Source organism: Pogona vitticeps, chromosome 8, assembly GCF_051106095.1.
Source record: "Pogona vitticeps strain Pit_001003342236 chromosome 8, PviZW2.1, whole genome shotgun sequence".
NCBI lineage: Eukaryota > Metazoa > Chordata > Lepidosauria > Squamata > Agamidae > Pogona > Pogona vitticeps.
This window is the reverse complement of record NC_135790.1, coordinates 3,983,450-4,010,883: the sequence shown is the minus strand read 5'-3', so window position 1 is coordinate 4,010,883 and position 27,434 is coordinate 3,983,450. Positions and strand designations below refer to the sequence as shown.

Sequence of the window (27,434 nt, the reverse complement as noted above, 5' to 3'; positions counted from 1 at the left end):
TCCTCCTCCTCCTCCTTCTTCTTGCTGAAACAGACTAACATGGATACCTCTTTGAAAAATCTATGCTGGGAAGGATTTCAGCTGAGTGACCCCCTGCCATCCACACAGACTTGCTCCAGAAAAATGTTGGCAACGTACTGGAACTCAACAACAATTAAAAGAATTACTCTACCATTAGCATCTCATTTCTGTGCACCCTTCTCTTGCAGGTCAGTGTGGCTACCCCAAAACAAAAGCCGAAGACACCTTTCTGTTTCGGTAAGTGTGACTTGTGGAGGGAAAGAGAAAGGTTGGCCCAGCCATACAAATCGATCCAGTGAATCCTGTGTGCTTGAAAACCAGCAGTGGGGTTTGAGAACCCACTCAGTTGGGAAGATATGCATATGAGGAAGCTTTAGATGATACGTGTGGCTTTGATCTTCAACAGCATGCTCATGTTCACAGGTCATCTCTTGATGTCGCTTGCAGTCATCAAATGACACATGTAAATTTGTGGATCTAATAATAGTACATTTTTTCCCAAGCATCTAGGATAGTGCTTCCCAACTTTGGGTAACCCTCGTGTTCTTGGACTACGAAGCTTTCACCACCAGCTATGCTGGCCAGGATTTCTGAGTGTTGCAGTCCAAGAATGCTTGAGTTACCCACGGTTAGGAACCACTGATCTAGGAAATCACTCTGATTTCTTTTCTTGTAGCACAGTTGGGTGGTTTGAATGATTACTCTTTACAACGTTGAGTTGCATTCGGACAAGTCTTCCAAACCAGGAATGGAAACATAGAACATAACATGCACCCTCCAGAAAACAGTAATTTTTAGCAATCTGCAGGAAGTGGGAAAAGAGCTTGCCAGATCCTTAGCGAGCAATTCTACAGCTCAGGTGTTGCCACTAAGAAGGCCTTCAGTTCTGAATCTCAGATGATTGAGACACTTGTAGGACTTTTCTCTGGAGGATTCCAACGTTGCGATTGGGGATGTGGGCTGGCGACGAGGGGGAACGGTTCCTCCTGAAGCTTGCGAGATCACTCTGGAGTTCAGCTGTCTTCCTTCCCTTGCGCGCTGCTGAACCATGGTGCTGATCATTTTCCCTCTCTCTGCAGTTATTAATGCGTTGTCCCGGCGCTATGTCTTGCAAGCCAATGACCAAAGGGATCTTCAGGACTGGGTGGAGGCCCTCAACCGAGCCAGCAAGATCACGGTAGGTTTGCCCATGTGCAGTTCCTAGACTCCCGGGACAGAGTTGGGGTTTTACTCGATGGACTTACAAGCAGTCAGTGTCACTTTATCCAGAAGATAGTCTGTTGATTTGCTTCTTTCAAATATAACTCTGAACACAATGATTCCCTCACTGGGCCATTCTTTATCTGGCAACATAGCTGTGCACTATAATCAGCAGCTTATTGGTCTGTTGTTTGCAGTTCCAGTATTACAACCTATAGGAGAAGAGTCATCACTCAGCCTTGGTTTGATATCTGTAAAATAGGTATCGGAAGGCTGAGCTGGTTTCTTCGCATGTTTTGGGCTTCCTTGGATGTATCTTTGACTATAGGAAGACGCTGTCTGACTCTTTATAATAATTACAATAAATAACCCTGTGCCATCAAGTCAATTCTGACTTAATGGCAACCCTTTTCAGGGTTTTTTCAGGCAGAGACTACTCAAAAGTAGATCCCTTCCACTGGGGACACCTGGGAATGTGCAGCTTGCCCAGGGCTACACAGACTGGTTCTACTGGCAGGAGGCACAAGTGGGGAATTGAACGCCCAACCTCTGGCTCTGCAGCCAGAGACCTAAACAACTGAGCTGTCCAGCCAGCTCTTCCTTTTTATAGGAAGAAATACAGTGGTGGCTCGCTAGACGATGATAATCTGTTCCACTGAAATCACTGTTTAGCGAAATCATTGTCTAGCGAAAAGCATTTCCCCATTGGAGTGCATTGAAATCTGTTTAATGCGTTCCAATGGGGAAGAATCGTCATTGTCTAGCAAAGATCCGCCATAGGAAAGCCACTTTGCGAACCCCTGATCAGCTGTTTAAATCACTGTCTTGTGAAGCTTAGGTCCCGAAAACACCCATTTTGCTAGTGCGGAGGGACTGTCAAAATTGTTGTCTAGCGAAAGTGGGTTTGCGAAGCAGGGACCAAACATTGTCCAGCGAAATTCCCCCATAGGAATCACTGTTTTGCGAATCGCTATAGCGATTGCAAAAATCCAATGTCTAGTGAAAAAACTGTCATGCGGGGTAACTGTCTAGCAAGGCACCACTGTATAATGGAAGAGCAAAAAGTATGCATGGAAAAACATCTCCCATGTATAGTGGAATTTACCTTCCTGATGCATAATATCAAAGACTGGGCGTCTGTTGGGGAATAGCCTATAATCTCTTTTCCAGGGATAAATGGCCAGCTTGGTCACCTTCCTTTGGATACACATTTCATTGTGTTCTTATCCTGCCCTGCCTACAACAATTTGGCTTTGCAGAGTGGAAGAAGGCAATGATAACGTTTGCCTGCTTCTTGGCGTGCAGTGTGTGTGTGCCCTGATATGAGAGCCAACCTTGAATGTTGTACACTGGCCACACAAACGAACAAAGATCTAGGCCAGCTGGGTGTTAGCCTAGTAAAAAGCCAGTTCTACCAGCCCAGCCCACAAGGCTGCCTTAACTTCTCCGATAGAAAAGGGAATCCACCCAGGATTTGGAGCTGAAGACACAAAGAGCCGCTCTTTGGTGGATGAGATTCAAGAAAGGCTCTCTGCTCTGAGCCATTTTCAACCGGAACCTGAGGTGAATCCGGCTTCTGTGTTTTGCCAGGAGAGAAGTGTTGATGGATGCCCAAAGGTGTGAGATGTTTCCATCTCTGATCGCAGGTGGTGTTGCTCTGTCTTCTTGCTGGATGGCTGAGCATCAGCACGCCCTTTTGTGGAGGAGGTGTTTGGAAAGGAACAAAGGGAGGTGGCCAGTTAATCGTTGGGTCATTAGTACTGACAGTATCTTTTGCAAATTACGGCTTTCATTAGTACTGACAGTATCTTTTGCAAATTACGGCTTAAGGACTGTCCCAGCAACTTCTCCAGAGAAGGAGGAGATAATGTGCTTCAGAAAACCAAAGGCTCTAGTCCCTGAGAATTTACAGCTGAAATCCTGTTTGTGTCACTCCATGTGAACCATAGAATAGTTGAGTTGGAATGAGGCTGTATGGCCATCAAGTTCAACCCCCTGCTCAGGGCAGGAATCCAAATTGAAGCAGATCTGACCGAGGATTGTCCCATTTTCTCTTGGAGCGTTGGTGTGTTCACTATCTCTTGAGGTAATTGGTTCAAGAATTACTGGATAATTAAGTGGCTTAGGTCTCTGGCCATGAAGCTAGAGGTTGGGAGTTCATTTGGTCTCCTTGAGAGGGGCTGGACTCGCCGATCCATAGGGTGCCTTTCAAACCTGCAGTTCAGACGATATTGTTGTTGTTGTACTGCTCTAACAGTGAAGAAGTTTTTCCTGATGTTCATCCTAAATCTGGCTTCCTGTAGCTTGAGCCCATTATTGTGTGTCCTGCACTCTGGGATGATCGGGGACAGATCCTGCCCCTCCTCTGCATGAGAGCCTCTCAAGGATTTGAAGAGTGTCATCCTGCTATCTCCCCCTAGTCTTCTTTCCTTAAGGTGACACATGCCCAGTTCTTTGTATCTTTAAATCTGATGACAATTAAAAATGCCCTACCTTGCGCCCCCAGATTCCAAGGCTCCCTTTCCATCTGCAAAAGCCTTTAATCTCCAACAAATTTTGGCATCAGGATTAGTCCCACCATTGGCAATATTCAGACATTAAAGGCTCTCGTCCATCTCACAGACCCTAAAGGTTACCTCAGGTTGAAAGCGATCTCTAGCGTGCCTCCTCAGATCCTGGTTCCTGGCAGAAAAGTCTGACCTGATATTTGTTGGCTTTATGTATTGAATCTGACACTGAATGTCACATTGAAACACAGATGGTGAACCCCAGGATAACATCCTAAGTTTATGTAAGCCTTTGGGCTGGTTCCTGATGAGTGGGATTTACAACACTGCCTCTAAGCAAGATATGAAAATAGTCTGTGATGATAGAAATGGTCTAGACTTAAATTCTCAACAGGTAAGAAGCCGAAGTGGCTTGGGCCCAAGCTATCTCAAGGACTATGTCTCTCTTTATGGCCCTGCTCAAGTGTTAAGATCATCAGGGGTGGCCTTTCTCTCAATCCCACTGCCTTCACAGATGTGTTTGGTGGGGACACAAGAGAGAGCCTTCTCTGTCACTGCTCTAAGACTCTGGAACTCCTTCCCACTGGAGGCCCAGCTGGCGCCATCTTTGCCGTCTTTCCACAGGCAAAAGCAAAGATCAAAGCAAACCCATGAACCTGTCTGGTACTCATCAGTGGGCATCTCCGTTAATTGAAGGCGTGTTCTACATCAGCCTTCCCCAATGGTGTTTTAGACAGCAGCAACACCATTTCTATTGGATGACAATTCCCATCATCCCCAGACAGCGTTGTCCACCAGTTTATTTCAAGACAAAAGATCAAGGAAGGCATTCCCACTGAACAGAGGGTTGTTGAAGTAAAATATTCCCACTGATGTTTTTGGGGGTTATAACGTAGAGGTGGGCAAAGTGCCATGCTCTGGACAATGGATGCAAGCCCCCATTTATTTCATTCTCACAAGTGAGAAACATTCCATCCATTTTTCCCCCCATGCTGGGCGAGACTGTCAGCATTCTTATGCATTGCTCGCCTTATGACATTTCTTAAAACATCTCACCCTGGAGCACCTGGTGGCCAGAGTGAAGTCTTCGATAGATGCTGCACAAATGTCTTCTGCCAGTTTCTGTGCCAGTTCTCTGAGCAGCAGCTGAATACTCTAGGTGGAAGTTGGTATCCAAGGCATATAGAAGAAAGCTCTCTCTTATATGAAGACCCTGGCAGGTTTTCAGGAGGCACCTCCTGGGTTCTATGTGCCGAGCATAACACATCTTATTTTTAATCCTAGGTGCCGAAGGGTGGAAGTTTGCCCTTAACGACAGAGGTGGGGAAACATCCCTACAGGACCGAGATCATCGGTGGGGTGGTGGTGCAGACCCCCATCTCAGTCAACCAGGTGAGAAGGCAAAGGTTCTATAGACAGGTTTGTTGGCATGGAAGAGGGATGCAGAGAAGGTGGGAAGGGCCACTAGCAGTGGTAAGAGCTTCTGCTTTCCATGTGGAAAGTCAATATGAATTCTGGAATTAAAAGGTCCGTTTATTAAAGATGGAGAAGCACTTCTTCCTGAGACTTCCGCTTGTTGGAGTGTTCGTCTATTTCTGGATCCCAACAGATGCTTCCAACTGCAGCTCCCATCACCCCAAGATATGACCATCAGTGGTGATAGCAACAACAACAACAATATTTGTGTGCTATCAAGTCAATTCTGACCATTTCCAGGATGTTCCACATAGAGAATACTCAGAAGTGGTGTGCCCTTCCCTTCCTCTAGGGGGAGCTCTGGGACTGCGTGCAGCTTGCCCAAGGCCACCCAGGCTGGCTTTTCCTCCCTGGAGGTACAAGTGGGGGAATCAAACTCCAGATAGCTAAATCACTAAGTTAATCATAGTCCAGAGCTTTTGAAAGGTCCCATCTGAGGGAACACTGGTCAAGCTGATGTTGGGTTACAACTCCCAAGAATCTTACCCAGTGAGAGACAATGATGGGGTTTATGGGAGTTGCAATTAAAATATATCTGGGGGGCCCACAGTTGCCTGCCCCTGGTCTAGATGGACCAATAGCTTGCCTTAGTCTATGGTGATATTGTGGGAATTTTGCATTTTTGGTAGATACATGGAAACAACAGATTCTATCTATCTGATACTTAGAGATTCCATGCAGTTTGATTCTTGAGTTTTTGGTAGGGAGAAAACTATGAAAGGGCCATAATAGCAAGTCATTGCAGTGGCTTAGAGTGGGATTCTTCCTTCTGTAAATGTGGACAAAAATACAGAGTTCAGTAATGATACAAAATCTACAGTGTTATATATCTGCTTTGATTGATTATAATCAAGTTTTTTTAAAAAAGGTCACATCCAAAGTCATAAGACTACAGATGGCCACTCAAAGAGCCATGGTTACAGATAAGCAACCTGTCCTTACCTTTTCCACAAAAAGATGCTGGCGTACAGCTTAAAAGAGATGATTCAACAACGTACAGAGTGTTTGTGTTGACCTGGTATAGACAGAAGACAAAAGTTTGATAAATGTTACTGGCCATCCTGGCTGGTGGGTTGTGAGACTTGTAGCCAAAAAAGTTCATGTTTCCATTAGCTCTGATTAACAATTAATCATGGTTAGTCGTGACCATGGTTTATTGTTTTAGGGTGGCACTGCAGCTCTCTGGTTTCTTCCTTTTCTGTGTGTTCCTCTGCTTAAGTGTCAATAAGGTGCATTTATGTTCAAATTTACTTGGATCCCATCTCCCCACCCAACATGGCAGCCAGGGTGACTATCAGTACTAAGATACTCACTGTGAGTTGCATTTCAAAAGGGTCCAGTCCTGGTCTCCAGCCTCTCCTATTATAAATATGTCAAGAAGGACTCTACTATCCTTCAGAACAAAAGTGTTGTTGTTGTTGTTTAGTCGCTAAGTCATGTCCGACTCTTCGTGACCCCATGGACCAGAGCACGCCAGGCCCTCCTCTCTTCCACTGCCTCCCACTGGAGTTGGGTCAAATTCATGTTGGTCACTTGGATGACACTGTCCATCCATCTCATCCTCGGTCATCCCCTTCTCCTCTTGCCTTCACAGCATCAGGGTCTTTTCCAGGGAGTCTTCTCTTCTCATGAGATGGCCAAAGTATTGGAGCCTCAGCTTTAGGATCTGTCCTTCCAGTGAGCACTCAGGGTTGATTTCCTTCAGAATGGATAGGTTTGATCTCCTTGCAGTCCAGGGGACTCTCAAGAGTCTCCTCCAGCACCACAATTCAAAAGCATCAATTCTTCGGTGGTTAGCCTTCTTTATGGTCCAGCTCTCACTTCCATACATCGCTAGTGGAAAAACCATAGCTTTGACTATGCAGACCTTTGTCGGCAAGGTGAAGTCTCTGCTTTTTAAGATGCTATCTAGGTTTGTCATCTCTTTCCTCCCAAGAAGCAGGCATCTTTTAATTTCATGGCTGCTGTCACCATCTGCAGTGATCATGGAGCCCACGAAAATAAAATCTAGTGTAGGGTTGTATAATTTGAGTCCTCTCCTGTATCAAGAACTCCTGACCCTGGACAAGTGTCAATGTTGGGTAGGAAGTTTGAACTTTTATCTGCAGCAAGTCTTCAACACAGGACAATTCAAATGCAGGACTGCACCACCCCCTTGCCTTCTGAAACAGTTTAGTGGCGGCAGGTCTCTACCATGTGCTTTTGCTGAACGAGTAGATCTGCTCCATGTCATTCTGTTCCAGTATCCTAATTACCAGCTGTGTGGGGCTGTGGTTCCAGTACTGATCTCCACCCTTTGCCCCATGGAAAGGGTGGGCTAGAGAATGACAGAACTCTATTGCCAACCCAACATGTGAGGTGCTTAAGCTTCTAGAGGGAGCGTTTCATTATGTTGTTAGCCAATCAGATGTTTTATGGGAGTCAAACTTAATTAAAGCTTGGACCTGGGTGTTTAATGAAATGATAGCTAGGCACCTCTCCTACTCCTTTGACCTCTTGATGCTAGGTCCATTTTAAAAATATATAATTCATGAGATCAACACAAAAGGACAATGATGATGATGACCTAGGCAGTTCCTTTAACAACAGTGACAGTTAATGAATCTGGGGGCGTTGGCAAGTCATGGGGTCTGAGGCCCAAATCTGAGTCTTTGGTACCAAGCCCCAACCCAAACTTTGAGTCCCTAGTAAAAACCAGCTTTTTCCCCCAGAATAAAAGGGAGAGGGTGGGTGATTTCCGAGTTGTGAGTTGAATCAAGTCATTGGGCAGAAAAAAGCCAAGTCAAGTCCAAGTTGAATCAGACTTACATCCAGCTTGTCAGCAAGACCTCATGACTCAAGTCCTCATTCCTCAATGAATCTTCATAGAATTCAAGAAGCAACATCTAGGGCTTGGGACGGATAGAAGCATATCAGGGTGGGGGGAAGGTTTATCTAATATGTATGTTACCTAATCGTTTAGATTTTAGAGTGAGAATTTCCTATTTGCCAAAATAATACTAACAGCTTCTATTTGAATAAAAACATCTCCTCTAGTCCTCTGAATTCTCTCTTTTATAATACGACCGTTTTGCAAAATTCTGTTGAACCATCCGCCGTCAGGGACTCGGCTATGGTGGCGAAACCCTTACCCCTGAAAGAGACAAATGGCGCTTTTCCCGATGGCTAGGTTGTGTCTCCTCTCCCTTCCACCCCTCTTCCTGCTCTGATCCATCCTTCCTTTCGGGCTGCCTCTTCTCCCCCAACCTGGCATGGACGCCGGGATGTTTTATTCTGCCAGGCTGAGAGAGCCTCCGACGCCATGGGAGCGAAAGGGCTACCAACAAGGGGGTATACAATGACCGACTGTGTCTGTCCCCTTTTGTCCCCAGGGAGCCGCAGTTATTACAAAGCATTGGGTGGGCACTCACCCATGAAATTTATGCAGCGAACAAAACCCAGCTTTCTTCTCCAATCGAAGGCCTGTTCTGTGGAAATTAAAAGCTGCTCCCGTAGCCCTGGTTGAGTTAGTTTGGCCTTCTTTAACGTTGTGGAAAGCTTATTTTAGACCATCAGCTCATTTTTCTCTGCATTTCTGTTAGATGGGTTTGTAATAAAAGGTTATAGACTTCATGCCATTCTCACCTCTTCCCTTAAATTCTCTCTCTCTCTCTCTCTCTCTCTCTCTGAGCTCAGCCCCCCAGCATTTTCTGTCATGGCATCTAGAGTTGCTTGCCATTGTCCTCTCGGAATTAATGCTATGGCCTGGATCCAGCTTAGCAACATTCAGCAAGACAGGGAGTGAGACCTACATACGAGCCGCTCTCCCAGCCAAACCTGGGGACCCAGCCATTGCAGGCTTTCGACCACAGGTCTCTGAAGTAGGACAACCCCAGTTTCATCATTTTTTGCCTCCAGAGATAGTTCAGGCTTGATTGGATCCAGGACCCACTGTCTTTCTGGCGGGCCCATCACATCTGCAAAGCTCTCCTCCAGCACTGCATTTCAAATGAGTGATATTTTTTCCCCTGTTAGCTTTCTTAACTGTTCAGCCTTCACACCCATATATGTCATTACCCCAGTGATTATCTTTTCAGTCATAAGGATTAGAAACTTCTCTCTCAAATGCAAGTACTGATCTTCATTAAGCTGATTCCTGCAATCAGCACTATTTTTTTAAAAAAATTGTTCCCCTGACTTCCGTCCCCTGCCTGACCTATTGGATGATTTGAAGTTGCACAAAAGGTTGGTGGGTTTTAAAGCCACTGTTGAAGGAAACACTGATGCAAGAAATAGCAGGCGCCAGATCTGTGTAGCTGCTTCTGTGTTTTGTCCAACATAGAATGCAGACGGTTTGGAAAAAAAAAAAGAAAGAAAAAGAAAGAATAAGGCTTTGAGAATAGTGCTGCCAGCTGACCAGAAGAGCTGATGTGACCACATCCTGCCTTTTTCAGAGTAGTTCGATTTACAAAAGCAGCAGGATCCACCTTTGGCAGGTGTGAAAATTAACATAATGGTCCATTATGTCTTAGAGAGGGAGAGAAGAGAATCTTTTAGCATGAATTGAAAGGACAATTAAAAGTTGAGCTGAGGAATTACACAGGTTGTAGAAACACTTTGATACTCTGGTATATATCCACCTCTGGTCCTTATCTAGCTCAAAATCACTCCTGCTAAAAAAACCTGAAACAGTATGCTCATTTCATTGGTATGAATGGAAATCATCATCATCACAAACCAAACATTTCCTGATAGTAGCTTACAAAAGAAGAGCAGCGGTTTATTCAGTCTGGGAACCATCAAACTGTTGCAGAGTTTGAATCTCTGGTTAAATTCCTGTATCTGCACAGCACACATGCAGGGATTCATAGAGCAGAATTAGCTCCAAGTTCCCCAAAATAATCCACCTCCCTTTTTTAAAATCAGCTGGCGCTTATGGTCTCAATATCTCATTCTGAGACATGAGTTGGAGAAAGCATTAAATGTATTCTTTTGCTTACCGTTGAACAGATCAAACAGCAAAACTGATATACATGACTGCTTGCAACAATAGGTCTCAACAGATTATTTGCTTCAAAGAGACTAAGGGGGGGGAAAGGCAAAGCAGAGAGACTGGGCTGTCTTTGAATCACGGGCAAGAAAGGAAGTATTGTTTAGTGCTGTTAGTGATTGACAGTCACCCCTTCCCAGAAAGGTCCCTCACAGACACGCGTGCTAGAGACAGCAAATGAGTTTGCAAAAAACTCCAACACATTCTGGATGCAATTTATATTTATGTATTTATTTATTTATCCATTTGACTTATATGCTGCCTGCACTCTGCAAGGGTCTCTCTCTCTATACTCCTGTTTATCTTACAGCACAGTGCTTATACATTTTTTTCTAGTGTTTCTTACTTGTTTTTGATTCTGTGATTTGATTGATTTTTATTTCTCCTTTTTTAAAAAAAACCTCTCTTTTTCCCAGAATGGAGGGGACAACTCTGAAGGCAGTGAGGTTGCTGGCCACCCCCTTTTGAGAAGGTCCCAGAGTTACATCCCCAGTACTAAAACACCCACCGGACCACCAGTCCTCAAGAGCGGCTACTGCGTAAAGCAGGGAAACGTGGTAAGTGTCCACCCTGGCCTGTTTTTCTAGTGACGATGTTCTCCCACAATATCAAGACATGGTGTGCTCTTTCTGTGCTTCTGCTGCAGAAAAAAAATTGGACTCAAAGGAAGTGACTAAACTGTTGCAGAGTTTTGAATTTCTGGTTTAATGCCTTTAACTGCGCAGCAGAAGTGCAGGGATTTACAGAGCGGAATTAGCTTCAAATCCTCCAGATTAAGCCACTTTCTTTTTCTTATCTATTCTCACCCATTGGCACTTTCAGTCTCACCCTGAGACATGAGTTTGAGAAAGCATAAAAAGTTTTCATTTGCTTACAATTGAACAGATCAAACAGCAAACTAAGAATAAACACGACTGCTTTTCAGGAACAGGCCTCGACAGACCCCCCTGCTTCCAACAGACTGACTCCCAACAGACAAAAGAGATGGAAAGAGAAGCAGACCTGAGAGGCGGGGCTGTCTTTGAATTAGAGGCAGGGAAGAAATGGTTGGTTACTGCTGCTAGTGATTGACAGCCACCTCAGCACAGAAACGCCCCTCCCAGCCACACCTACTAGAGGCAGCTTGCGAGGTTGCAATAACTCCAGCATGACCTAGGCCGTGGTTGTGATCCTGTTGCATGAGAGGGTGAAGGTGGTCCAAAACATCTTGAGCTTAGCAGCATACGATCCCATTTCCTCAGTCAAGGTATAAAGCACCTTGATCAGGTCAAGTTCTGTCTGTACCCAGAACAGAAAACCTCACAAGTTCCTCCCCGGAATGATCATGTCCTTGGTGGTGGTGGTAATAATTATGATAATAAGAAAATGACGAGACACAATAGCTAATTTTCTGCAACTGACACTTCAAGTCAATGGCCTCGGTCTAATTAGAATAATGGGATCAGGGAGGAAGGCTGGTGACTGCCATGTGGTGTGGATGAGAATCCGCTCTGACTTTTACAGTCTCTGTCCAGGGTGCTGAAGCCAGTCCCTAAAATAGATTCAGGATTCTGGGTGGTCAGTCCTTCACAGTTTGAACTAAAAGCTGGAGTGGATTCACTAGCCTATGAAATTGGAGTCGCCAGCTTCCAACTGGCCTAATCCCGCTTAAGAGAAGGTCTTTCAAAGGAAGAGGCCAGAGACTGAAACTGGAACCTTCTGTGCACAAAAAAAGTGCTCTTTCCCCCGAAGCTATGGCGGGGGGCATGGAACTAAGGGTTCTGAAAAGAGGAGAGAGGGAGGGATTTGCTTTCTGTGCCATGAGACTACTTCTCCGATAGGAGAGCATTAGAAGCTAGCGCTAGATTCAGGGCAGGCCTTAAGGTATTTTGCTGCCTGAGGTGAGGGACAAGACTCTGCCTCATCCACCGTCTCTATAAAGAAGGCAGTTGACTCTTAACTTCCATACTGGTGAGAGGGACAGCATCCTCCACCAGAACAGAAGCATTGGGCAAGTGCCGAGGGTCCAGGGAAGTGCGTGTGAGAAACGTGGAAACAACTGGGAAGGTCTTGCTTCCACCAGGTAGGACTCAGGGCCGTTGCTTCGCTCTGTCTAATAGCAGAGCCGGCCTTGGCTCCCTTGGAGAAAGGCTGATGCAGACTATAATGACAGCACAGATGCTCAGGGGCGGAACATAAGTGCCACAGCACCCACCTGCCTGAATTCCCCAAGAACTGGCACTGAGAGGCATCTGACTCCGGTATGTCAGCTAGTATAGGGTAGCCTTTGAATGCGTCTAATCTCTTCTTAAAGCCCCTGGCGTCAGACCCTATCACTAGGCTGGGGAATTCTGGGAGTTGTAGTCCAACAAAGCTTGATGCTGTTAGAGTAAGGTCATCTAGACCAGTGGTTCTTAACCTTTGTTACTCAGGTGTTTTTGAACTGCAACTCCCAGAAACCTCAGCCAGCAGAGCTGATGGTGAAGGCTTCTGGGAGTTGCAGTCCAAAACCATCTGAGTAACAAAGGTTAAGAACCAGTGATCTAGACTGTCTGAATCCTCTCTCCCTTTCCATTAGTTGATAGTCAGTTCAGTGGCTCCTTCCTATCTGTCTTCAGCATCAGGCATGGAGAGGTATACTGCCTCTAAACTTGGGGGCTCTACTTAACTATGAGACACACAGACTGAGAAACCAATTGTCCTTGTTTATCTCTTGGGATGGAGAGAAAAAGAGCAGCCGTGTGGCAGTGGATTCCCGATTAATTTCATGAATTCAGCAGAGTATGAAGTTCTAAAAGGGTTGTTTCTGGTCTTTCAGAGAAAGAGTTGGAAACGCCGGTACTTCACCCTGGATGACTTTTCCATCAGTTACTTCAAATGTGAACAGGTAACTGGTCCTGCAATAAGTTATAGAAAGTTTGTTTGCTCTCATCCAGATTCATGTCCTATGAGCAAGTAGCGAGAATCCCATTTCTTGAGGGCAAACACCAGTTTTTCTATTAAGTATTGTTCTTGTTCTTATTGTAGGCTAGAAAAAGTGTCCAGCGTTACCAGGATTATAAAATCCTTAGTCCTACGGTGTCCTTTCTCTCCCTATTCCCCCCTTTTCTTTTGTATTCATCAGCAGAAACAGATGTTATAGATGACCAGTCATTAGAAGAGGAAATCCCTTAACTGCTTATCATGTGTGATTGTCACAACCCCAGCTTCTTTTGCTTGCTGGAATTTGCAAATTAGCTTGCTTTGTTTTTGTGATTGGTCACCAGGACCATAAGGGTGTGATTCTTTGAAGTCTGATTTTTCAGATATAAGTCTGTCAGAGTTGGGTCTCTGTAATATTAACATGGCCTCAGCCGTCCTGATGAATTACTTGCAATATGTCTTTCTGCCCTTTCTCTGCCTCTAGCCTGATGATGGTCAAACCCTTCTCTTGGTTTGCTTGCCTTCCATTCCTATCAAGACAGCAGGGCCATCTCTTTCTGACTCTTTCTCAACTTTTTAAAGTATTTGGGGCCCTGCAGAGCATTTGGCTCATGGAGAGCTGCCTACAGGCCTTCCGGCAGAACAAATATGCTGGGCTGGGCTACAGTTTACTCTCTCCTTAGTAGTCAAGCCTGCCACATAGTGGCTGAAGATGGTACTGCAACCTACAAAAAAGAAGTGAAATTAATTAATCCCTTTTTGGACAACCAGGTGCATTTGCTACATTAATAATGTAGAGGAGTTGGATGTGACAGGTGAGATAAAGCGGGCCAGAGAAATTGCTTAAAATTTTTTAAAGGTGAAGGGCAACGGTGCCAGTCAACACTTTTGTTAGGTATATGGCAAGTAAATAGTCTGGAAAGGCTAGCAGATTTTTAGAAGATTGCCAGTACAGTGGTGCATCACTTAGCGATGTTAATCTGTTCCGGAAAAAATGTTGCTAAGCGATTTAATCGCTAAGCTATTTTTAAAAGCCCATAGAAACGCATTAAAACTTGTTTAATGCGTTCCTATGGGCTTTAAAACTAACCTTATGCAAAGATCCTCCATTGCGGCGGCCATTTTCGGTGCCTCTAAAGCGAGGCAACACAGCGGGTGGCCATTTTGTTTCCTGGCGGCCATTTTGAAACTGCCGATCAGCTGGCCAAAAACGGGGGCTTTGCGGTGATCGCTTCCCTGCGATCATCGCAAAGCAATTTTTCCCCATAGGGGCCATCGCTAAGCGATCGCTCTGGTGATGGCCAAAACCCCATCGCTAAGCGATTTCATCGCTCAATGGAGCGATCGCTAAGTGAGGCACCACTGTATTTACACAGATTCTATGCACATGATGCAATTAAAGGTGTGTGTGGTATAAGTGTGTAAATAGAAACAGAAGTTGGAGCTTTGGGTAAGAATGCTTTGATGTCCAGAGAAGAGTGTCTTGGTTCAGAGAGCAAGTGTCAGGCATGGTGTCAGGCAGTCCCAGAGGGCCTCGCGTGGAGTCCCAAAGCAGGTTGAGAAGTCACCAAAAGGAGAGTTTGGAAGCCAGGCTGAGGTCATGTCGCCTACAGTGGTCATAAACAAAGGAGAGCAAGGAGTAGGCTGAAAACTGAGTACAAGGAACAGAACACAACAGGTCAAGTCATTCATCAGGTGACGACACACAAGGAAGCCAGAGTATGTTATCAAGCTACTGTAAGATTAGCTTGGAGATTGGGGTGAAGGAGCTCTGATTCTGATAAGAAACCCCTTCAACCCTTTCTTCTGGAGGGAAGGAGTCCCCAGAAGACAGAATGGATAGAACACCCCCAGGACCTACCAAAAACACCCCAAAAAACACAGTGTTCTGGAGGGCCCCAGAATACTTGGCTTTTTTTTGGCGGGGGGTACATCCTGAGGGTGTTCTATCTTCGGGGGGGGGGATGTTGGATCTTCATCTGGTAAGGGCTGCTTCAGCAGAGCATAACGAGAGAGCTTTGTGTCCTCAAAATTACTGGTGTCTGTGTATGTCCTAGATTGCCTCTTTAAAAAAAATCAGACGTGGAACAGCAAGTATAACATTCTGCAGGTTTATTTGTTTGGGCAGGGGAACAAACTTTTGAATGGCAAAGAAGCTTGTGACGATCTGTCCACTCAACTGATCTACCAGGTGATTGGACCAGGATTTATGTCAACTTTTGGACCAGCGTAGTCTCTGTTTTATGACTGGCCACTTACTCCAGCCTCTGCTCTGCTTGTCTCTTCAGGATAAGGAGCCCTTGCGAACGATCCTTCTGAAAGATGTGTTGAAGACTCACGAATGTCTAGTCAAATCTGGGTATGGATTTTCTTTCTCTTCAACTAGAATTAACCTTGGGTGTTGGCAGCGAAGGTCTATACAAAACTTTTTGCCCGTGCTGAAGAACAAAATCAGTCACAGTTTTTTCTTTTTGAGCATGTCATGTGGTTGATGGGGATGATAACAAATAGACTGCAGAAACACATGTCGTCTTCTGTATTTTTTAGCAATTATTTTGAAAAAATCTATGCTGAGGTGATCTAGCGCTAAACTAGTATGTCAGTGTATTGGTGCAGTGACTTAGCGCTAGACTTGATCATAAAACCCCCCACAAAATTCAGGGACACTCGGGTGGCAGATTGTGGGTGAGGGTGTTCCTGCAGTCCTTAAACATCATGCCCCTACATTGCCACAACAAGACCCACAGACATGCCCACCCCATACTCTTGCAGAACGAAACAACTGATTGCATGGGGGGGGGGATCCATTCAATTTGTTTCAGCTTGTAAAAAAATAGAAGCCTCCAGCAGCAGAGAAAAAAACCCTCACTTTGGGAGCAAAAAGTGCCATACCAATTCGAATTGGCCATTGCATTATGGGATCAGTTTTTTAAAAAATTGAATCCCATCTGTTTTATACCTGGAGCAAATCGTGCTGTTTTTGACCTTGTGGTTGCACCCTTAGTTTACAAAAGTCATCAAGAGGAGAAATGTTCCCAACATCACGTGTGTGATAAGTTGCACATTAACTGTTTCTTTCTGCCTTTCTAGTGACCTTCTAATGCGGGACAATCTCTTTGAAATCACCACAACCTACAGGACTTTCTACATCCAGGTAAAACGTCTACCCTGTGGGGAAAAAAATGGCTTCCTAACTGCATGCTGGGAACTTGGGTCGAAGAGACAGGTTCTTCGGGACCCACTCTGTTCCCTCCCCCCACCAAAGAGCTTGGAAATATGGCTGTGGTGGCTGAGGGTGGAGGCAGGTTTCTGGGAATTGGTACCCTCACAAGTAAGATGCCCAGATTCTGTGATTCATCAGAGAGGAGATCAGCCATGGCAATCCAGTGCAACTTTTAGTGGTGTGTAGGTTGGCTCGGGGGGAAGCACTGGAGGGAGGGAGGACCATGCAGATCAGATTATGGGTTCAACGTAATAAGGGGCTCAAGCTACAGGAAGCCAGATTTAGGCTGAATATCAGGAAAAACGTCTTAAGTGTTAGAGCAGTACGACAATGGAACCTATGAACCTGGGAGGTGGTCACGGTTCCAATGCTGGAGGCCTTCAAGAGAAAAGTGGAGCACCCTCTGTCAAATGTGCTTTGATTGAGATTCCTTGCAGGGGGTTGGACGCCATGGCCTTAGAGGCCCCTTCCGACTCTATGATTCCATGAACTATACATGTTCCACACCAGCAGACATTGTCCAGGATGACCTCACAGGTAACCCACCTGAGGACTGGTGAAGAGAACTTTTGAGTTATAGAACCGCAGGCTTCTGTTTATTGATTCTTTTTCTTTATCCTCTTTATGCTTCAGGATGTAGCTGAAACCTCAAAAGTCTTTGCAGGTAGCGACTTAATGTAGGGCTGCCAAAGTGAGCGTGGATAAATCAGGGATGGAGAAAGATGGCCAAGGATTCTGTGAATCTCAGTTCTTTTCTTTTCCTGTCTCTTAGGGGCAGTCAGGGTGTTTTCAAGCCAGCAGCTTCTCCTATTGCTACCAGCTAGCAGGTGTCAGGCACTTACTGTGGTTTTTATACCCCCTTTGGCAGTTTTCTCTTGTGGGTGGGGAAAAAGATGGAGGAAGCAGAAGGAAAACATGGAAGAATTCCAAATGGAAAAGGAGAAATTGGTTGGTTTCATGCTTTCAGGGTGGAATGATCAAATTTGCACCTTTCTAAAAAAAAAAAAACCTGCGGACTCCTATGCAATTTTTGGTCAATTTTCTTTCAGTTATGTGTTTTGCAAAAGAGAGAAAGTGGTTTTAACAATGTGGCGGAAAAGAATTAGGAGAAAATAGGGAAGGATTTGAGCTTAGTGAGTTAGGCATCTGGTTGCAGAGCCAAAGGTTGGGAGTTCGATTCCCCACTTGAGCCTCCAGGGAGAAGAGCCAGCCTGGGTGGCCTTGGGCAAGCTGCACAGTCCCAGGGCGCCCCCTAGAGGAAGGGAATGGGAAACCACTTCTGAGTGCTTTCTGCCTAGAAAAACTTGAAACCTGTCTCGATCAGTTGGAATCAATTTGGTGGCACATGATAATGATAACTATGCAAACGTGCATTCATCATTGGAAAGATCTGTGTACAGTGCAGAATATATGAATATCTTTTTAGTGTATGAAAAACGCTTACTGTGTGATTTAAACTGGAATAGGATGAGCTTAGCAGTGGAAAAAATGAAAACCTGAGTTGATACTGAACTGGTGAGAGGTGGGAATCTCTAGCCTAGATAACCCAGCAAATGCTATCAGTTGTAGGCAAGCAACTGCAGGATAAAACCCCGGCAGCTTAGCTGGTATGTAGCTAGTAGCCTAGCTTACCTACGGCTGCCGCGGTCAAGCAGCCAGGATCTAAATGTCCGTCCTAAAAGATCCAGTGGGATCCTCTGCCAGACGTTTGACTCATGGACTAACAGGTTTGTGTCCAGATAGAGTTCCCTGTAGCAATGATTTCCAGGTTGCCGTTGGTATACATATCATGCCCTTTGAAGAACTGATTCCTTGCAGGGAAGGCTAGCCTTGGGCCTATTTTTCTAGGCAGTAAATTTAGCTCTTGACAGTTCATGCCATGGCAAAACAGGAAGCGCTGCTGTCAGTCGTTCAAGCAGAAAGGGTGAATGAGGTGAGACTCGTCCATGTGGGCCTCGGGGAGACCAGCGTACCATGGCCAGCCTGCTTCCGCTGCCGTGCGAATGCATTGTTTTGTCATGGTGACGGATGTTATGAACAGGTGCAGAAGAATCATAAGAATGAGGAAAGAGTAACAAAGATGCTCCCTTTGGGAAGATACTGGCGCCTTCCCGGTTTTTAAAACTACAAGTCCTATCAGCCTCAGACAGAATGATATTGGTCCAGACGAGTGGGAGCAGCAACCCCACCCCCCAATATATCCTTCCCCAAACTACATATAGATGATGGCTGCTGTCATTCCCTGCCCTGACCCTATTGGCTGGGGATGATGGGAGCTGTAATTCAGCATATCAAGATGGTCCGGGGTTAGGGACGGCTGGGACAGAGTTATCAATAAAGCTGGAGAGGCTGAGATCTTGGGAGACACTCTTAAATGTTCACACTGGGCCCAGCTGCCTCTAAGTAGGGAATTGGATCACAATGGCTGAGGTGGGGATAGAGGTGGGGATATTTTTAAAACTTGTTTCAATACAGCTCACACCCTACTCCCTAGGGCTTCCAAAGGAGAGAAGATCAGAAATAAGAGGGCAGAGTAATGCGGTTGTTTGCAAAAACAGATTGTTGTTTCCAACACCTGCTCAGGAATCACGCTCGGCTGTGTTTAGTTTCTCTGTCGCAGGGAGCTGTGGGGTCAGCTCGTGTGCATTGCGGTGTACTGCCGGCTCATGGTGGAGCGTTGATGGCTTAATAACGGGTGATGTGTTTAGCTGCGAAGAGTTCAGGAGTTTAAGATGTTCATTTTTGGACGGCACCTTCCGATAAATGTGTGCCGTTCCCATGGAGAGAATTATGGAAGTTGTAATCCTGTCCGGACCCCAGTATCTCGCATTAAAAGGGAGTCTCTGGAGAGCCTCTTCCATTCAGAGCAAGTGGGGCTGTGTAGGCCATCGGCATGCGTTAATACCTGTCTTGTCTCTTATGCGTCTTCTGACAGACTTGAGTTTTTTCTGGCCTGCTTCAATACAGTGCTTGTCCAAACTAAGAATGCAATCAGGTGGCTGTAAAGGTGCGCTCCTGATGGCGACGGAAAACGTCCCTTTGTCGGGAGAGATCACCATCAAAGCAACCCTTCTGTCTGGTGGAGAATCACACCAGCCCAGCCCTCAAAAGTTGAAGCCTTACTGATGGGTCAGAAAGGCCCAGCTTGGCCACAGACCGGGGTCGGGCTGGTGCGCATTTCCCCACATGTCTTGTGATCACTAGGAGAGTCTTGAGAGTCCCCTGGACTGCAAGGAGAACAAACCTATCCATTTTGAAGGAAATCAACCCTGAGTGCTCCCTGGAAGGACAGATCCTGAAGCTGAGGCTCCAGTACTTTGGCCATCTCATGAGAAGAGAAGACTCCCTGGAAAAGACCCTGATGCTGGGAAAGTGTGAAGGCAGGAGGAGAAGGGGATGACAGAGGACGAGATGGTTAGACAGTGCCATCGAAGCAATCAACATGAATTTGACCAAGCTCCAGGAGGCAGTGGAAGACAGGAGGGCCTGGCATGCTCCAGTCCATGGGGTCACAAAGAGTCGGATGCAACTTAACGACAAAACAACAACGTGATCACTGGGAAATAGATGGCACTGGATCTATTTCTGATCACACCCTTAGAGTCACCGTGGATACCTGCATTCACTTTGGCCTCAGAGGGAAGTGGTGGATGAGCAGTTAGAGCAGGAAAGACTTCAGCCTGGTTGTTGTTTTTTTACTAAAAGTCCAAAATTCCAAGCGAAAGCCTAATGTAAAGGAAATACAGTACGACCCCCTTATCCGTGGTATCAGTATCTACTGATTCACTTATCCACAGTCTAAAAATATTTAAAGAAAAATCTCCAAAATATATATTTCTAACAATGGAGTTACCACAACTGACCGCTAGAGAGAAAAGCTAGAGACCATGCTATATATAGTGGTCATTAGAGAAATATATTTCTACAATGTTATTATCAGAACTGACCCCTAAAGAGAGCTAGAGACCATGCTATGTGTAATGTTCACCATTATAGTCCTATTTGCTATATAATCCAAGTTTTTCAGCATCTGCATTGGGGGCCAGGGGTTGGAACTGATCAACCACAGATATGGGGGTTTGACTATATACTCAGAATTGAACCATTCTGATCCCAGGATATTGATTTGAACGAAAACCCAAACTAAAGAGAGGTGACCATTTTCCTGAGCCAAAACCTGCTTATTTGTTTTAGGAGTGCCATTTTGAGCACACTGGGAAGAAATCAGGGGACATTTTTGGGGGTGCTGTTATTCAATAATCGAAAACCAGACATGCGCCTTATTCCGCTGATGCTCACCCAGAGGCTTGCTCTTAGATTCAGAGTGGTCTTCTGCCTACCCACCCTTGATTACAGGGTCAGACCATGATCCAGGGGCAGTTAGTTTCACGCCCTGGAGCCCAGAAAACTTCTTTGTCTGGACAACAATTCCCAGAATCACCCAGCAAAAGTGGAATAATAATTTGTACAAAGTCACTTTTCCAAGATTGGTCAAATCTTCACCCAGCCGCAAATCTCTCCTAGTGTGATCCCGTGGTGTCAGTCTAGCCAACTTCACAGGGTTGTTGTGAGAATGAGGTGGGTGCAGGATGGGGGTCTCACAGTGATACGGTTGGCTTCGGTACCCCCTCCATCCCAGGATACATTCAGAACAACCCTACAAAGTAATTTAAGCTGAACTAATGTCTGAGCCCCCCGAAAAAACTGCATAGCTGGATGGGGAACTGCTGGATAGTTCAGTGGTTTAGGTGTCTGGCTGCAGAGCCCAGAGTTTGGGAGTTCAATTCCCCACTGCGTCATCTTGATAGGGTCTGGACTTGATGATCTATAGGGTCCCCTCTACTGTACCTTGTCAGTTCTTGTCATCTGAATGTGCATAGCCACGAATGGTTTTCCCCCCCATATGGGCGTACAGGTGTTTGCTGAGAATAATGGTGGCTGTCTGTCCTTTGGAGGGCAGCAGATGAGAAGTGGGAGGGAGGCTGCTCTAACCGCTACTTGCTCCTGCTTCTTTGGATCAGTTCCTCGGGGGCACAGCCAGTGCGTCCTCTGTCACTTGCTGTTTGGCTCGCGCCTTGCTCTTATACGTTGTCAACATGACGAAAAGTTTCCTTTCCCAGACTCTCTAAGGCGTCGTCCTGCTATTAGCTCTGCGGGGGTGAGCCCCGTTGACTTCAGCAGAATTTGGACACGGGATTGCCAACTTTTAGTCACAGGATGCGGTCCATCCAGATGGGTGCAGGGTCCATTTCTCAGAAAGCTGTATTTTTGCTAAAAGCCCTTGGGGATTCGTTGCTTTTGGGGAAGGAGGAGAGCGGAAATAAATGGCTCTCACTTCTGTCCTCCGGTGGAAGTTTGCCTACAGATGCTGTTTACACCGAGGCCCTTCTCGACAATACACTGCGCATCCTCACTTCCTCTCGATAATGGTATGGCCCACCTCTGGATCAGGTTTTGTCCCTGGTGATCAGCACTGCCTCACGCTTTCCCCTTCAGCTTGGGCAGGTGGAGAGAAGGTTTATGAGAGCTAATCCAGGAAGAGCAGTCTGGTCGCCAGGGCGGATGGCTGAGATCCTGAGCGTCTGTGGCTAAGCTTGAGGCAGGGGGGACCATCATCTGGAATCCTCCCTGATCTCAGAAAGGGAGACGTGAAGATGGAAGGGCCTTCTGTTTTTCCTTCGACACACAGTCCAACATGCCACCATCTTCTGGAACCCCTGGATAGTGCAGTGGCTTAGGTCTCTGGCTGTGGAGCCAGCGGGTTGGGAGTTCAATTCCCTGACGATGCCTTCTTGACCGGGCTGGGCTCGATGTTTCCAGCTCTGCAGTTCAAAGGTTATTTATTATCTAGAACTGCAGAGCTGGAAGGGACCCTGTGGATCATCTAGTCCAGCCCCTGTCAAGGAGGCCCAGTGGGGGAATTGAACCCCCAACCTCTGGCTCCATAGCAATAATAAGAAGCAAACCATAAACGCATTTAAACATCAATCAACAAGACAGAGACCATAAAACGTAGGGCCTGGTTAGTTTTCCAAGGTAGTCCCGGTCTGATGTTTGGCGCTACTGTTGCTGTGATGAGCCCTCCAACAGGTCTGTGCATACGTGCGAACGGCGCCCTCCCCCCCCCCCCGTTGTTTGGGTTTGGTTTTTTAAACTGGTCTCTTCTGTGAATTCTCCCCCCCCCCCGCAGGCCTATAGCCCTGAGGACATGCACAGCTGGATCAAGGAGATCACGAGGGCGGTGCAGGCGCTAAAAAGCTGCCCGAGGGTAAGTCACATCCGTTTTTGCTCCTTGCGCCGCATCAATTAAGGTTTTGTTTGTTTTCTTAAGGGGACGTCATCTGTTTTAATATCTTGAGCAAATATGTGAGGACTAGCTCATTTCCAGGAGGTGGGTTTTCCGGTCTCGGATTCCTCCTCCGACGTAAGATCAAGAAAGGACAGCAGGGAAGACTGGGGACCGTCCGAGACGGGATGTGGCCGAGGCCATGGAGCTGTCTGCACCTCCCGACAGCTGTGCGAAAAAAATCTTGGCCAAACTCTATCGAGTTCTGTGTAGCTTTTCCTGGGGAAAAAAGGGGAGCATTCAGCATAATTCGAGGGCCTGGCTGTCTAAGCTTACATCAAAGGGCTGCAAACTCTTTGCAAACTTCTTACACGTGTCGATCCCCCCCCCCCCTTTGGGTTTGTCCAAAGAAATAAATTCTGTAGGCAAACTGCCTTGGCGAAGGCATGTCCTGTTCAAATCATCAAAGCAAAAGCTGTGCCTCTATAGTAGCCTGTATGAAAGGTGACTTCTGTGCCTTATTTTTAAGAAAATGGGAGAAGTTAGCTAGAGATTGGGGTTATGTGACATCAAGTCCCCTCTGACTTAGGGCGACCCTATGAATGAGCGATGTCCAAAATATCCTGTACTCTTGCAAACCCACGCCTGTGGCTCCCTTTGGGAGTCAACCCATCTTGCATTTTGTCCTCCTCTTTTCCCGCTGCCTTCCACCTTTCCCGGCATGATTGGGTTTTTTCCCCTGGAGAATCCTGCCTTCTCAGGATGGGCTCAAAGCAGGGCAGCCGCACTTTCAACATTTTTGCCCCCAGAGATGGTTCAGGCTGGATTTGGATCTAGGACCCCCTTGTTTGTCTTTCTGGTGGTCCATCGCATCTGCAAAGCTCTCCTCCAGCACGACATTTCAAACAAATCAATGTAGTTCCCGTCAGCTTTACGATGAGCTGTCCCCGATGTTTGCGGAACAGCTACCTGGGGTGATAACTGATAGGGAATTATTTGACCGTGACTTTTTTCAGAACCTCAACGGGTCTTCCCCTGTTTTCCTGTCATTCCAGGAAATTTCCTTGGTGAGATCCGCCTCCGTGAACAAACACGGCGGCCCCTCCTCGGCCACCTCTGCCGTCACACGGCTGAAGCAACAGGTGGAGGGGGCGAAGGCCGCCGGAAAAGGACCCGCCACCTCCTGCTGGCTGCCGTGGGTCCCCGTACCCCCGTCGGAAGCCAAGCAGCCTGCGCCGGAAGAGAAGGGTGCTCGAGTGAAGGACTCGGAGTTTGCACCTGCACCGTCGGAGCAAGACGCCGGAGGAGGGCAGGTCCGGCGTTTACGGCACCGCTCGGAGCCCCAAAGTTTCAGGGAGCACCCTTTCCCCTTTGACCTGGATGATGAGAGCATCCGGACCTCGGACGTGTGACCATGTGCGGCGCGCTGATGCTTGCCTTTGAAAGCCTGAGACCCTGATCCGGAGAGATCCGGTGGGCGAGCCTCTCTCTGCCAGCTTGGACCTTCTCAGGAGGCTGGGACGGGCACGGGCACGAGGGGGGACTTGAGCAGGACGTCGGATCGGACCACGGACTCTGGGGCCCCCGGGGCCCCTGTGGGCTTCCATCCAGCCTTCTTACCAGCCGGTTGCCTTGGCAAAATTGTATGACAGTTGCAGCCCACCTTGGTGCCTTGATTAAAATGGGGACGTTCAGGGGAACGGCTTCCTTTACAGCAAACAGAGGCCTTCCTATGGGAGAAAAAAAATAAAACTAGCCTGCTCTCAATGCAGGCTGTTGTATTTGAGTGGCTTCGCTTTGGATAGAGTGAAGCAGAGGCCCCATTGCCAGATTCGGTTGAAACCCAGTAAGGCTGGTGCTTCTCTTTCTCTCTCTTTGTGTCTGTGTGTGTGTGTGAGAGAGAGGGAGAGAGAGAGTTTGTGCACATGTGCAGAGCTTAAGAGAAATAAATTTTGCAGATGGCAGCTTTCAGAATCTGCCACGCTGGTGGTGGTGGGTTTGGAGAGTGGGCTGCCCCAAAGTAAAACTTCCAGCCTGTGTATATGTGGGGTCAGAGGTTTGGTTTGCTCACTGGCGTCCTTGGAATAGCGCTGAACTGCATTGTGCCCCATAGGCCTCTGGTCTTGCCTGTAGAGGGAAGCAGGTCTGCCTTGCTTTGGGAGGTTCCTCTAGATCAGAGGTCCCCAGATGTTCTTGGACTACAACTCCCAGAAATCCTGGCCAGCACAGCAAGCGGTGGAGGCTGCTGGGAGTTTTAGTCCAAGAACATCTTGGGGAGCCCAGTTGGCGAACCACTGGTCTAGATGACCTCTACAGATCTCCTCCTCCTATGACTTGAGCAACAAAGAGTGGAGGCATGCCAGGGTTTCAGCTGCCCTCCCTTGTACCACTGTGGCCCTTTTAGAAAACATTGCCCTGCCTTCTTTCCAGGAAAGGAGCCTCATTTCTGGAAGGGGATGCCAAGGGTGGAAGGAGAGGGAGATACTTGGAAAAACAGCGAGACCTGTGTGGGTCATGTTCTTTGTGAGCTTTCCTTTAAACCTGGTAAAAATCCAGGCCTTTTGTCAGACCATGTGGGATGTACATAATGCTGATAAACATCCAAACTAGAGATGGGAGGTGTTACTTTTGGGGACTACATGTCCCAGAATGCACCAACCAGCATGGCCTCTGGTCCAGGCACTCAGTGAGTCTCCTTTGACTGGAAGCCCACTCTCAAGCAGAAGTGAAGCGGGACCCAAATCCAGAGCCTTAGTGGTGTCTTTCTTGATCTTGATCAAAACCCGGTACTTTAATCAACCTGTGTTCCACGGTGCAGAGACTACCATTTTTAGAAGCTCTGTGATTCTCTGTGGTAACAGTACGCTCAGGTATGCCCCATCTCTACCGCAGCTGTTTCAGGAACCTATTGTGTTCATTGCTTTTAAATGGGATGCGGTACGTAGCAGTGAGCCAGGTTTTCTGAAGATGTGGGCTTAGCATGAACCTGGTATTGCTGTTAATGGAGACATGAAGCCGGAGAATAGAGACGGTTCAGTTGTTTTTCTAATTAGGACAGCAATTAGAAAAAAAGGATACGAGCATCCCAAATTCCCCATGAAAAGCTGGATTTTAACCTTTATTAATTACAGTAGGGCCCCCTTATCCGCGGGATCAGTATCCACTGATTCCTTTATTCATGGTGTGAAAATGTTGAAAGAAAAATCCCAGAAATATGTTTTTAATGGTGAAGTTACCAGAACTGGCCACCAGAGGGAGCCAGAGGTCATGCTTTGTCTAGCATGATCTCTGGCTCCCTCTGATGGCCAGTGATAATGATAGCACTATTAAAATAGCATTCACGATAATCTGTGTTTTTCAGCATCTGTGGGGAGGCTTGGAACCAATCCCCCATGGATTCAGGGGTCCTACTATATATGAATTGAGCAATGGGCACCTTTTCCTCTCAGTATCAGGCTTCTGTTCATGGTTTCACCCTTTTTGCAAATTTGCCTGATTTACCCGGCGGTACGTCCTGTGACTTCTTTTGATAAGGTATGTTTTTTGATTCTGCTGTTCAGAAGGAAGTGTAAGGAAACAGGGAGCCTGCGCCCTGCTAAAGTGAATGCTTACTTGGACGTAGACCCTACAAAGTATCTCCTCTCAAGTAGAGCTACCCAAGATCACAGCCTTATTTATTTAGCCACCTTTCCATGTTTGAGCACAGCAGTCATCTACAAGCACCCTGTATGACACGATTGTTAAAAGATATTTGCGGCAGAAGGGTGGATTTTCCAGGAAACTCTGAAAATACGTTGAACTGAGAGGAAGGAAGGATCACCTGGATGGATGAGCCTTTTAGGTATTTTGCTTATGACATGTATATATTTTACCACCAGTTTGCTGGGTTTTTTTTTCAAAATTGTCTCCATTTGCACTAATGTCTAGAATTAGTAGATCATTTTTGACCACTGGCCAACTTAAGAAGTTGACCGACAGTTTTATGGAAATCCTTAGCTTTTAACAGGTGAAATATTGTCAATCACTGCTTTCCTATGATGAGAACTGATTCTTTTTCCACCCATCTGGCAACTATTTATAAAGCAAAGGAGTCAAAAGTTGCTTGGCCATTGAAATATTTGCGTAGATGCACAACGGGTTTATGAGTTTGCAGGGTTTTTCCCCACTTTGCTGGCCTACTGTTACACACACACACACACACACACACACACACACACACACACACACACACACACACACACACACACACACACACACAAGGTGTGTGCGGCCGTGGTTTGTGTTGTATGTAAACCAGCTTACAGTGGGGATTTTATATGTGTGCTACAAACACACATCTAAATAAATGTGGAAATGCAGGTGTTCATCGTAACATTTCCAGCAATCACGCCCCCAAGGAGAGACAAAAAATGCAGACTGCTGGATCAGTCCTTTTCTATGGATAAGGAGCGGGTCTTTTATAAAGTGAACGACTCTTAATTGCCTGTTGAAGGGGGAAAAACCACTCTCAAATTCTTAGCATTACAACAGATACAGTTTATAAACACTGTACTGTTTCTAGGAAGGTCCATTTCTCTCTCATTGACGGTGAGGATTGCACCCAAGTATATCAGGAAGGAGGGTTGAGGCGTGTGGGTGTTGTAGTCCCTGCTAAATAGAACGTGCTGTGCCTTCAGTCCTGTGTGCCTTAGCTCTGTGACGTGGGCAATTTACTAAACCCAATACAAGCTACTTGCAATTAGGCTAGCTCCAGTTTTTCTCCGAGAGAGCCTTTCAGTCTGTCCCCACCCC

The 27,434-nt window shown here is 46.5% G+C and overlaps 1 protein-coding gene across 4 annotated transcripts in view; it reads left to right on the top strand.

The window, feature by feature from the left end:
• PLEKHA2 (pleckstrin homology domain containing A2) overlaps positions 1 to 24,197 on the top strand; it is a 52,787-nt gene extending 28,590 nt beyond the window's left edge. For all 4 annotated transcript variants that reach the window (XM_072978953.2, XM_072978954.2, XM_072978956.2 and 1 more), the window contains exons 4-12: positions 210 to 258; positions 1,101 to 1,198; positions 5,013 to 5,120; positions 10,650 to 10,790; positions 13,031 to 13,099; positions 15,423 to 15,493; positions 16,225 to 16,288; positions 22,548 to 22,625; positions 23,699 to 24,197. In XM_072978953.2, coding sequence (XP_072835054.1) covers positions 210 to 258; positions 1,101 to 1,198; positions 5,013 to 5,120; positions 10,650 to 10,790; positions 13,031 to 13,099; positions 15,423 to 15,493; positions 16,225 to 16,288; positions 22,548 to 22,625; positions 23,699 to 24,055 — 1,035 coding nt within the window. In that variant the 3' untranslated portion in view covers positions 24,056 to 24,197. The remainder of the gene's footprint in view (positions 1 to 209; positions 259 to 1,100; positions 1,199 to 5,012; positions 5,121 to 10,649; positions 10,791 to 13,030; positions 13,100 to 15,422; positions 15,494 to 16,224; positions 16,289 to 22,547; positions 22,626 to 23,698) is intronic.
• The last annotated feature ends 3,237 nt before the right edge of the window (positions 24,198 to 27,434 follow it).